The sequence below is a fragment of the Acanthisitta chloris genome, unplaced genomic scaffold (assembly GCF_000695815.1).
Source record: "Acanthisitta chloris isolate BGI_N310 unplaced genomic scaffold, ASM69581v1 scaffold8747, whole genome shotgun sequence".
Taxonomy (NCBI): Eukaryota; Metazoa; Chordata; class Aves; order Passeriformes; family Acanthisittidae; genus Acanthisitta; species Acanthisitta chloris.
Window position 1 is genome coordinate 50020 of NW_008682009.1, and position 13164 is coordinate 63183.

At 40.5% G+C, this 13164-nt stretch overlaps 1 protein-coding gene across 1 annotated transcript in view; it reads left to right on the forward strand.

Moving 5' to 3' along the window:
- DUPD1 (dual specificity phosphatase and pro isomerase domain containing 1) overlaps positions 1 to 13164 on the forward strand; it is a 22648-nt gene that overhangs the window by 9031 nt on the left and 453 nt on the right. Inside the window, exon 3 of the mRNA XM_009078315.1 lies at positions 8155 to 8375. Within this exon, the coding sequence (XP_009076563.1) occupies positions 8155 to 8375 (221 nt within the window). The remainder of the gene's footprint in view (positions 1 to 8154; positions 8376 to 13164) is intronic.

The following is a 13164-nucleotide window of genomic DNA, read 5'->3' on the forward strand; positions in this document are numbered from 1 at the left end:
AAACAAGTTCCACACATGATGAGATGAAAGAACGGGAAAACCAATGGAGAAGGAAAAAGAAGTGAGTAGCAGGTGTGTAGGGGGCTGGGGGGGTGTGTGAACAGAGGTAAAACTCACCGGAAAATGGGACTCCCTAAAGGAGAACAACTATCAGCCAAGTAAGGGAAAACTTGACATGGCAGAAAATCTGAGATGAGAACTGGTCTGTAGACCAGATGCAGCTTTCATTACCATAACTAAAAATTGCTTGGAAGCAGGAAAAGTCCAGAGACCTCTATATCTTTCCTCAGCCACCTCCACATCTTACTTCTGACCACCAGGTTACCCCTTCAGTGTGGCAGGGCTTTTTTTTGTATTGCTTTATTTTAAGACGTTGCTGCAGCACTGGTGGCCAAAGAGCTGCCAAGGAGACATGAACAGATGTTGGGTATATTTGCATCTTTAGCCATGCTAAATTAAGGTTGATCTTGAAAGAATTCAGTGGAACTCATCAACAAAATCAAGTGAACACATACATGCAGAGTTTATCTTCAGAGCCTTCACATCTGTGCTTCATTCCTGCCTCCTGCATTTACAAGGTTAACGGGACTTGTGAGTGCTTATGGAAATGCTAATTAATTACCCAGACTACGTAACCACATCTTCCTTCTAATGCAATACAGGCTATCAAGGAGCCCTATGAGGCCACTCAATCCTTTTGTTACAAGGCTTCACTGCAGATGTTGCCCAGAGGCAATGAAATCTCCATGAGCCTGTCAGACCCAGAATAATCAAAGCCCCAAAATATAACATGCTGTGTTCAGCTCCAATTGAAATTTTCCTCCAGCAAGTTCCAAGGACTTTTAAAGACCAGACACTGGAACTTGCAGGAGACAGCCCAGTGATAGGAATAAAACATGGTTTGCCAAGATTTTGATTCAGCTGCTACCAGCACTAGTGCTTGCATGTATCTTCCTCACATCTAGAAGCCTGCTAAAGGGATAGAAAGCAGCTTTGTCTTGCTCCTTTCTTTCACTGATTTCACTTGGTTACTTGCACAGGCAGTTTTACTGGCTAATCCCAAGTCTGCTTGGTTCACCTCAATCACAAGGAAAATCTCTGCTGGTTATGCATATTGTAGTTCCTTCTTGCAGACTTTCAGTGATGGCTTTATTACTGGAAATGGGGTTCAGGGTACACATTGAAGTTCAAAGAATATTTTAGCTGAAGACACAAGCTTGCCAAGCATTTGTTTTCCTCTTAACAATCCTCAAGATCTCATTAGGATTTAAGGCCTGATCACAATTTCAGACCTTTCTGTGTCCTCAAACTACTCCCAGGAGACAAGTCTTCTGGAGTCTAATTCTTTACAAGTTAAGTATGAAAAATAATTTTCTGGATATGCAGCTGAAGTGAGATTGCACAAAAACTATGGTCTGTGTTTGTCCCAGGCTCCTCCTGGTCTTGAGAAGTAATGCAGGTAAGGTGCAATAAGACACATGAGTAACTCAAACTGACAAGTTGGAGTGTATGATAATTAAAATAAATAACTAAACATCAAATATATGCTCAACTAAAACTCACTCTCTTGTCTTACCTTTCTGCAGAAAAACAATACAGTGTGGATTCTTCCAAGTGACCGAGTAGAAAGACAATTTACACTAATCTAGAAGGAAACAGATGGGACTCTCTCAGGGTAGAAAACAGTTCCCTCCCACCGTTTAGCATTATGAACTCCTAACATCTACACTAGTATTAATCATACCAAAATAGGAGTGTATGCAGATTTAGATTATAACAACACTCTTGAGGACATATTTTCAACTCTGTTAGAATGAGAATCTGCCAATTGCAACAGCAGTTTAACAATCCAGAAAATCAGATCTCTAACACCGGACCATAAACCTCAAAGCTCCAATGGTTTCCAAGGCAAGTAACACTTCCCCACATAACATCTCTGTCTATAAGTGATTTCTAACACTTGATGAGTGACTGAACTCAAGACCAGGAACTGACTGACTACAACACATGTCCTTGGTGCCTTTGCTGTACAGAAAGCAGAGAGCTATTTCCTCTATCTTGATTGTATCACTTTAAAAAAAAAATACATCTACCATTTTCAGCTAGAGGAAAATGAACTACTGAATCTTTTTCTACCACATTCTGAAGATCCTGTTCAGTATTTTCAGTGGTACCTAAAAATTCTTCTAATTCACACTGAACAGGAGGTATCCACAGAAACAGAGCAACACCTCAGAAGCAAAAGGGGATACAATGCCACACTATCTCTAGACTCCCTCAGTGCTGGAGTTACCAAAGAAAATTGGGTCAGTATTATTGGAAATTCTCAACATCTCTCCTCAGGAGGGAAAACTGCCAGATTTTCTTAAGAAAGTGTCAATATTGCCTATATTGAGGAAGCTTCTTTCTGACACTGACCATCTGGTAAATTATCATCCTGCATTGAGCTTTCCTTCAGCATTTCAGAAAACGGAAAAGTTTGAGAGAGATGATTCCTCTTCTACTATCATGTTGCCTTAGATTTCCTTGTGTTTTGTCAATCTGGGTCACGTCAATCTGTGGCTTTAACAGTCTATACTGAAACATGTTTGCATTGCGCAACCTTTGTATGAAGTGTAAGAGACTTGGCTCTACTTAAAGTTTATAAGCATACCAGTCATCGGGTTGACCAGTACCAGCTGTAAGGTGCCGACTTACTGGTGGAGGGAGTTGTTCTGCCTTATGAGACATTTTGGAAGGTTACTTCTCTTCCTTTAGATACACTTGTACTTTCATCATGAGCTAGTTTCTCTTCACTTCGTTAGCTGCTTTTAATATATTTAATGCTTGATGTGGAGATGCAGACTGCAGCACCTGCAAGTTGTTTTCCCCTCTCTTGCAACTCCATTGGTTGGGCAACTTTCTGATGAAAGCAGCTGGGACTAAAGCTTGTCATGACAGTGTTTTTAAAAAGAGAGAGAACGGATTTGGTACACTGGAGACAGCAACCTGAACGCACTTTTTTTCATGTTATAACTACTTACATTGTTGCTTCCAGAAGAAGACCAAGTTTGCTGCAGCACTTGATATTAATCTTATGAATCTTAGCTTTAAAACTGACAGCAGGCACAGTTAAAGTCTTAGACAAGCCCTTTACTTGCCTTTGCACAGCCCAAGGGACATAAATAGTCTTTTTGGAACCATCTGAAAACAGATGACATTTTTGTTTGGGTCAGTTTTTCCCTCTTGGTGAGTCTGTTAGCATCAACATATCCTTATATGAAAGTGATTTTATCTCCAATTTTCACGATTTAGGTGGCGTTCCCATACCAAAGTATTCCCCCTTGCCTCAGAACTTTGAAAATGGGTTTATGAGTCCATCTGTCCTACAGTAAACACAGGGTCTGATTCAGCAAAACACTGAGGTTTTGCTCAGCATAGAAAAAAGGACTTCTGGGTATGCTTAACTTTTAGCATAAGTTTATGTGCTCTGAACAGAAGAGCTGATGTGCTTTTACATAGGTGCAATCTACCCAGTTCATCTCTTACTAAACTGAATTACATCAAAATTTTCACCATTATCTCCCAGTGCCACAGTTCACCTTCCCTGCATAGAACACATTCAAGGCAGACACTGGAGACCACAGTTGCACTATGTAAAAGGAAATCAAGTGCTAACAGCACAGATGGTGGAGAAATACAAAATGAAAACAATTGCAGAGTAGTCAAATGCTTATGGCTTCACCTACACTGGCATTTGTAGCAAGCTCTTCTTTACAATGGCTACTTAAAATTCAACCATAATCACAAAAATGGAAGTATTAATTGCAATTTAATAGGAAACAGCAGCACCCAAATAGGGGAAAAGAGGAATATTGTTAGCTTGACTATTAAACTCTGGTAGTGAGCCAACTGCAAGGAAAAAAATATGTGCCATTTCTAGTTGAAAGTGAATTAAAAACAGTTATAAATCCTCCAATAAGGTACATGATTCATATACCCTTGAATGATGCTATGCTATTAGTAACCTCAACCAATTGGATATTTGTAGAAATTATGCTTGATTTATTCCTTACTTTCCTCTAAAATACTAATACCTCAGGCATGGTAAAAACTGCAAGGAAGGCCAAAAGCAATGCCCTCTCCTTGGGGTGTAATCAGAACTATTATGCACAATGAAACACAAAAATCCCATAGGCTCTGATTAAAGTGTATGGATACAGGGATGCTTCCACAATGGCATCTACACTACAGATTCCAGCTGAGGCTGGAAAGCAAGCCAGTCCTTCACACAAAGCCAGGGCTCACTGACAGCTAAACCAGTCCAAGCAAACATGTCGAGGGGCACAGTAACATTTCCATTTACAGGCATATAGGTCCCCTGTATGAAGGCTTAACAGCCTGTTTCTCTCTCTGTTAACTGGCAATCAACATGCTGCAGACCCAGCACGACCTCAAGTTTAACTGCCTATATTATGGCAGTGTCAGAGTCTCAGCACAGGCCATCTCTGCCCGGTAATGTTTATGATCAAAGTACAAAGACGGCTGATAGGAGTGAAAAAGCAGAAAACCTGAGCCAGTATGACAAGTGGTGGTCCAGCTGGGCTCTTTGCCTAGATTTTGGGGAAATATTTTACAAGAGGGAAGAAAGAAAGAAGAAGAGAAAAAATTTTCAAAGAACAGTAGGAAGAGCTTTTATGGAAATATAATTATCAAGTGCAAGACTGAGGAGATGGAGAGAAAGAAGAAAGAGCATAAAGTGCTTTCTAATCTTCATATTAGGTTTGAAACCAAGTACTCTTGCTTTTGAAAAAGACTGTCACTTCAGCTTTCTTCAAAAGATGCAGATTCTAAAGCCCAAGGCAGACACCTCTTGCAGTCCAATGAACCTATTTTCTATTACACAACAACTGTTTCTTCATATCTCTATACAGCGTTTTATATTCGAAACTGTAGTAGAAGCTTCCCATTGACAAAATTGCCCAGGGTATCTGCTGTAAGAAAGGTGCCTGACATCCTCTTTACAGACTGCATGCAATAGCTCAGCCTGCAGATACACAGGCCACAGTAGCCACAGAACATGTACTGACCCTGCTCCACTTAGGGCAAATATTTTAGGTCTTGGTTCAACCAACAGGTTCTACAACACCTACACACAGTCTGAGTGATAGCTATTCCAGTGAAAATGTGGAGAACTTAACAGATTTGAGCACTCAACACTAAGCATTCATTTTCTCCGAGGTTTTCAGGTTAGCAATGTCAGTAAAAAGAAGAAAATGTGCATCCATATTATCAAGAAAACCATTCCATTGGGCAAGGTTCCATGCAGTCCAATGGGTATTGCTGAATCAGTTTGCATATCAAGCACAATTAGAAAGCAGAAGACATTTTAAAATCAGCCTATCCCAAGCACTGAGATAAAACCAGCATAAATTCATTCCTCAGTGCCAAAGACAGTGGAGTAGAAAACTTCCTAAGTATTCCCTTTGGACACTTCTAATTTGTTTTTAAAAAAAAACACGTTATGACACAGAAGATTATTTAGTTAAATCTGAGCATTTGTAATGGGCTTTTTACAACAACATTCAAGGTTGATCCATTGCTGCTTCTGCTTCCATTTCCAGCCCAAGTCATGGGAGACAGCTGGAGCTAATAGTAACAACACATTCTCAAACCCCAACAGGTCAAGGGCAAAACAACAGCTAATGCATTTGTGATGCAAAATGAACACCTAACTGCTTAGCTTTTAACCAGCGAAATAAAAAGGAGGAGGATTAATTCCATCCTGGGCCCCAGACTCACAGGCAAGACTGAGAGGGGGAAGTTCCCAGGAGCTTGGCCAGGCTGAGCTGACTGCTTATGCAAGTCGGTGAAAGATGGTATCCCTTCTATCTGATCTGGCAATCTCCAATTAAGGAAACAGGAAAATTTGATTTCATATAAATGGAAGTGTCAAATGCTAATTATTGCCATGCAACCTATTGTTTGACATTGTCCTTGCTCAGAACAACTCCATCATTTAATTCAAATGTTATTTACTAGCCTGAGCAGTGCTTGCGGAAGCCAAAGTCTGGTAGTAGCTGCAGTCCATCAAAAACTTTGGTTTTCTCTACTGGCCCTAGCTACTCTGCAATCCTACTTACTATTCAGCATGTAGATCTCTACTTGCAGGGGTTCTAGTTGAGCACAGATCTCTGACCTGAAGCCATCAGTCTTACATGGTTTGCTGGATACATGCTTTGGCCAAGTCTGGTGAACGAAACACACATTTTCTCTACTCCAGCATCAGGGAGGCAAAAGAAAATAAGATTTGATTTGAAAGCAGAAACTGTAGTTCATCTCAAGTACATCAAAACAAAGAGTAATAGCTATTCACTGCAACCTTACTCTTCATCCAGGACATTTAAACTGTTTTATTTTAAGTACTGTCCATCCTTATGGTGTAGAACTGAAGTGTCTTTGCTGGCAAAGTGTATACACAGAGCATATACACCTGAAAAGAATCCTAAAGGCACAAACCTCCTATAAGGAGGGAGAAAAACCAAAGTCTTTCTAGGCTGTTCACTGCTTCAAGAACACAGAGGGAAGGAGTAAGCATTATTCAACATGAGGTAAAGGTGGCAAGTTACAGCAGTAGCAGAAAGATGCTGCTGCTTCTCTGTCCTCCAGAGTCTGCTGAGCTTATTAGGTATTTGGCATCATCACACTAACTGGAGTTTTTATTTACTTTTTATATCATTGCATAGGGCACTTACGGCATTATTTAATAGCAAAAATGCCAGTAATGTCAAGATATTATTGTTCCTGATCAGAAAGGAATTTCTGCTGGGAGGGATATCTACTCAGAACAGCCAATTACCATGGGCTTAATTCAAATAAGAGCAAGCATAGGTAAGACCTTCAGCACCCATAATGCAGTTAAATGCTCCAATCACTAGGTTCTTGATTGCTCAGAGAGGGGTTTTGACTTAGAGAGCTGCTGGAAAGGCAGAGTCAACTTCAAGCTAGTCTGGGCTGTCACCACTAGAATTATGAAACACAACAGGTAGCACAGCACAGCGTCCTGTGTGACAGCAGCTGCATTTACACATAGAAATGTTCAGGAAACACTCATGGAGAGAGGTACTTCTGGTGGGAAAAAGGTCTTTCACATCATGCAGTAGTTATGTGAAAATATATTAACAGAATAAAGCCTATGGGTTTTTTTTCTTTTTGTTTTTTTTCTTTTTTTTTTTGAAAGCTTAGTAGTTTTTCTAGGCACTAATGAAACTTGACAGCTTTTTCAGAACAAAACTTTACAAAACTGAAAGTTTTCTGTAATGGAACAAAGAAAGTTTGCACATGCTTTCCCACAAACTGCATTTTTTGAGGAATTTCATCCTGCTGGCAAACACTTGGAGTGGGTATTGAGCACACAAAAATCTAGGATTTCCTCTCCTATATAAGGGAAGAGAGAACAACAAATGAGAACATAGAGCTAAATATATGACCTTCAGCTTTCTCTGAAGGCTAATATCCAATTTCCGTATCTAGTTATCTCTGCTTTATACCTCTGGTTTAACCAAACATGACAGTAAAATGGAGTTGTGATAGGGAGTTGTGTCCATAGAAGGCTGGTATTTTTAGAGTTTTGTTTATTTATTTTTTTTAAACAACTGGGGAAAAACTCAGTAACTTCTTTTGGGGATGAAGAGCTTCTTCTTGAATCCCAGATCATTTTACTGCTTATATATCACTGACTCTTTTATTAGTTCTGGAATATCAATTGATGGGACAGAAGGGGGAAACAGCATTCATGGGTCCTGTTTCAAGTTCTGCCACTGATTTGCTTTTATGACTTTAAATAATTCATTCTATTTCTTTCTGTATCTCAAGTTTCTTGTTGCACAAGATGGATAGAAGCCTGTATTGCCTAAGTTACAAAGGCACCAGGAAAATAAATTCATTTTAAATATGCTCTAAAGCCCTGGGAAAGATAGTTATGAACTCCAAAAAGATTATTCACTCTGAACGACAGCATCTCAAGATCCTTACAATGGTCAATGATGCATTGTTAAAGCATTAGCACTTTCATTAGCATTTAGAACATCCCAAATCAGAGGTTTTCTGAAATTTATTTTCTGGCTTACTGAATAAGAAGCTTCTTGACTTACATGACAGCTCTTGTTTTAACAGGAAAACTGCGTTAGATCGCTACAGCCTGGAGAAGGCAGGATTCACCCACATCCTCAACGCGGCCCACGGCCAGCGGAACGTGGACACGGGACCAGAGTATTACCGCAACATGACTCTGGAGTACCATGGAGTGGAAGCAGATGATCTCCCCACTTTTGACCTCAGTCAGTTCTTTTATTCAGCTTCTAAATTCATTGATCATGCGCTTCAGGATGAAAGAAGTAAGGAGAGTGCTGAAAATCGTTAAAACACAGTACAACGTTTACTCCATCTGATTAAAAGCATAGTTCCAAGGCATTTAACCTTGTGGGAATGAAACAAGTCCAACACAGTTTAACAGAGAATATAAAACTAGCAGTAGGGAACCAGTTTAAGACAAGGCAGTGATGTAATTAGGACCTTTCTCACTAATACCAGCCCAAGAGCCCCTTCCCACGCTCTTTAATATAAGTCCACATCACAGCTTGCATCAAGGTCCCCGGTCTGATAGAGCTTTTTGTTGATCTGACTCCTTTATAAACAAATCAGAGACAACTGGGCATTACATAGGTGCCATGAATTACCTGTCTTTTCCTCAAATTAGTACCTACTAACAAAGGTTTAATGAATATTAGTTGCATAGCAGTGGGAGTAGAACGTGAACACTCTGTGGATATTCCATGCTGTCACTCCACAGCTTCATGCTCTGCAGCATTAGATTTACTCTATAAATACAAAAACCACCCTTCCTTCCTGACCATCAGATCTACTCCGAGCTTTAACATTTATCTCTCTACCATCTTCCAAGCAGCAGGGAACAGAAACTACTCTGACAGCAGTCATCTAGAAACATTTCATTAGAGTCTTTGTAATTTCTCAGCTTGATTACTACAATTCATTATTTGCTGATCTCCAACAGTGTTCTATCAGAAAGCTTTACACTGATGTGAAGTGCTACAGCCCAGGCCTCACACTGACTTCCAATATTACTCCTACTCCTTCCCCCACATACTTTAAAAAAAAAAAAAAACTAAAAAAACTCTACAGGATATTTTACCAGAAACCAGTTGAGAAACTTAAGACTTTCCTTCTGACCTACAGAGACCTTAATATCAGAGGGTCAAATATCAAGTTTATAGCCTTGTGTCAGCTTCTGTTCTTGGCTGTTTAGCTCAGCTGTAGACAGCTACTACCTGACTTGCCTCCAATAGCCAGCCAGGTCTTTACAATTCTACCCTTTCAGCAAGTACTGTCCACAGCAACAGTCCCTTCCCTTGTTCAGGGGAAAGCCTTGAAAGCAGATCAGTTTTAGAAATCAAAGTCCAGATAGCAGGAGAAACTGCTTCAGGAGCTTACTTGCTTGTGAAGAAAGGTACCTGGCATTTCAAAAAAGTATGTCTGAAGCACTGCCTTTGGAAAGGAGTGGATAACTAACACGCATCTGTGTCTAGCCATGGTTGGGGGCCAGAGGTCAATATCAGACTGGAGTAGCTAGAATAAGAAATGCAGAATTCCTCACTCCCACCACCCTCCTGTTCCTATAAGACCTTTGTCTGCTGTACTGAAGTAAAGAAGCAAGCAGAAGGCAAGCAGCAAAGGCTAGAAAACAACCCCTTACATCCCAATAAATATTGTGTCAGGAAAGGATGAGATGGAGGGGGGGAAGTATCAACATTTTTGTTTCAAAACCACGAAGTCCAGTAAGTTCTGAGACAGTATCAAGCACCAGTCCAGCACTGAAGCACAGAACCAAATTGAAGAGTGACTGGATGACAATAAAATCCACACTCAGGTAGATACTAACTGCAATGATTTCTGCGGCCATGCAGTGCCTGCCACATTCACATGGCTTTCAAACAAGATAGCTAGGATCTCTTCTGATGAAGGTCAATAAAATAAAGAATCACTGTAATACTTGTGAAGAAAAAGAACAAGCTCTTCAGTTTCTGTCAGGTACACTGTATGTATGTACATCTCCCCTCCCAGCCAAATATATACATAAAGACATACGCATGGCCCAGGAAGCCATTAAGGTTTAAAGCATGACAATAGCTTTCCAATGCATATTTACAGAACAGAATGACTCCAGAGTGGACTGATGCTTCTCACAGCAGAAAAGACTAGAGGCAACTAGTGACCTCCTCCAACACTGCATTATTTGTGAATGCACATTTGGTGTAGAAAGATGTTCTGCATTTCAAGTGCCTAATGAAAAGGCGATTTGTGTGTACCTTCCTGACAAACAGCATTCAGATTGATAAAGGGGAATTTGTACTAGAGCAACCACACACCTATCTCCAGTGGTAATGACATGAGACTTCAGTATGAGTTGCTAAATACTTCTGATCAATAACACCATTACCCTGCTTTGCTACCTTGCATTAAAACTGAGCAAATGCAGAGAGGTAATAAGGGGAGAAGAGTTCCAACTTACGTGACCAGAATGTATGTCTTACTGAATTTACTGTATCACATAGTTTGGGGTGTGACCTTTATCCAGCCAAGTGATCAAATTAATTGAATAGATGTCTTCATACAATGATTTCTGCTGGGAAGATGCTCAGTAGTCAACGTTGTTGAAACAAGTTGTCATTCATATGAAGAAACCTTTCTCATTCTGCAACAGACCAGAAAGCTTGGCAATTTGGATGCTGTCAAAATACAGTCCTAAGGCAGTAATTCTGAATTAACATTCAAAATATTTGCGATGGTGAAGAAACTCCCTGATCAGTGCAGTATTGCAGAGTTAAAGCATGGGCTGATCGACTTAAGAATAGTTATAAGCGTAAGTTTTAGAGGCAAACTCCAGTGGTTCAGTTATTCATGCTGTCATTCAGCTCTGCATAAGGATTTCCCAAAACATGCAATTCAGACCATAGGACACTTTAAAATTTTCATCTGCGGGGCATATCATGAAAGACAGACATTATTTTAACAGGTTTTTGAGTTCCCTAGTATGCTACAGATATAGTGCTCATTCCCTTGGAATTTTAGTTCCTCAGAACGTAGAGAGGAATGGCATTTTCTCTTAATGTAAAATGTCACAGGAAAAATACATCAAAGACAGAGATTTAAAAAACCCCCAAAAAACCAAAACAAAGTGAGAAGAAACACATGAGACAGATACAAAGACCCTAGGCATTTGACCAAGCACACCTCAACATTTGTGGTTTCATCTGACTCTGGAAAGGAGTGCTGCATCTAAACAAATTTTCAAGAAACACAAACCCAAGTCAAGTGACCAAAATAGGTCAGGGAGCAGTCACCACTCAGCAGACCTCTGTGCCTGTGCACTGATGTTTGATATTCAGGCACACCTCGAAGGATATAAGTGGTCAGAATCAAAGATTGCAAGAGCAGACTCCCTTTTGGGGAAAGAGGGTTCAGAGCAGTCCTTACATTAAAGTGGAAGAGACTACAAAATAGTACAGAAGCAATGTGGCTCTGCAGAAGAGGATCAGTGTTTTGCTGTAACAGGCAGTCAGATTCTGACTATTCACACGCAGCAAAGGACAGACTTCTTTTTCTTAAAACCAGGGTACATTTCAGAAAATTGTACAGCCATTTTTTCTCTTTGTTAACACAATGTAAAACTACATTTTCTCCTAGATCCTCTGCGTTTGCCACCCACACAAAGCAAAGGCTTCCTCATACTATCATGTATTGTATCACCTCAACAGCAACCCATTTATGAGGTGGGAAGCTCTAAAGAGAAGCACTGAAGGGATGAACAAATGAGTTTTCATCTATTTCAAATATTTGCAGTAATAATAGAATGGATTATAATTTTCCAGGAGAGGAAGAGGCACTTCTAGTTATCAGAAGGACTGGAATTTTGCCAAGATGCCTCTAAGACTATCTGCTGGGATTAGGATGCAGACTGTAACCATTAATCCTCTAGTGTTGGCAGCTCTTGATGCTTCCATTACACAGCAATGCTACTTCTGCCAAGACATCCTTTTGTGCCTGGAAGCAAAGGAGTTAATCGGCAGGAGTCATGGCTTTGCACCCAACACTTCGCACTAGGCATAGCTGACAGAGATAAACTATTATTGGCCCTGATAGATTTTTTTTTTCCTCCCGTGGCAATTCAGCTTAGCAGGGTGTTAGAGAGAGTGCTCCAAATCTACTTCCTTCAGCAGTTCAACCCTTTGTGAGACCCCCTCAAGGGCTTTGAATCATTTTTGGAAATCTTTTGAAGTGTTTCAAAACCTGTCAATCAGACCTGAACCCAGTTACTATTCTCTTCCTCCACCTCCCCCAGACACTGCAAACAGGGAAGGCTCCACTTTGACTTACAACCTTGCTAGTACCCAAAGCCAAGGACTTTCTGCCTCTGGAAGGCTCAAGTTAAACTAGGCAATGTCACAAAGCTAAATCTTGAGGCATGTTTATTCAGAGATGAAAACTATTGGCAAAGACTCTGCATTCACAGGATCCTACTGCAAGAAGATGAGCGTATGGAACACTCAGAGAGATGGTGGTGGTGGTGAAATGTTGGTTTCATACAGCACAACGCAGTGACTAGTCAGATTTCTACAGAAGCTTTTCTACAGTTTAAGAGGTGGTTTCTTTCTACCCCTAGTTATATGCCTATGGCCCTTCTCATCCTCTGCCCTCAAAAACGGGCATGAAGTGATGCAATCTGGATCTCAAAGGACATTATTGTCTGAACAACAAAATCAAATTGTTAGTTTTTGTGTCTGGCTAGTAGAACTGAGGAAGGCACCCCACCATGCATCCCACTTAGCCTCCCGGAAGGATGGTCTGACAGCTTACCAAACCCTCCCACACCCCTGTGCTTTGGGCATTATTCCCAAACACAGAATTATATACACAGTTTGTGAGGCATGCAAGATTAGGCTGGCTGCAGCCTAAGGTCACTTAATGCAAGGCTGCAGCCCCCAGGCCTTCTCTGCAACCTCTGTTCACAAATAAATGCAAAGATAGTTTGTTTAGGATTAAATGGATCATCTCTACTGTAAATGGTGTTCAGTTACTACAGTAAGATTTACAGCCTTAGTTTCCCTA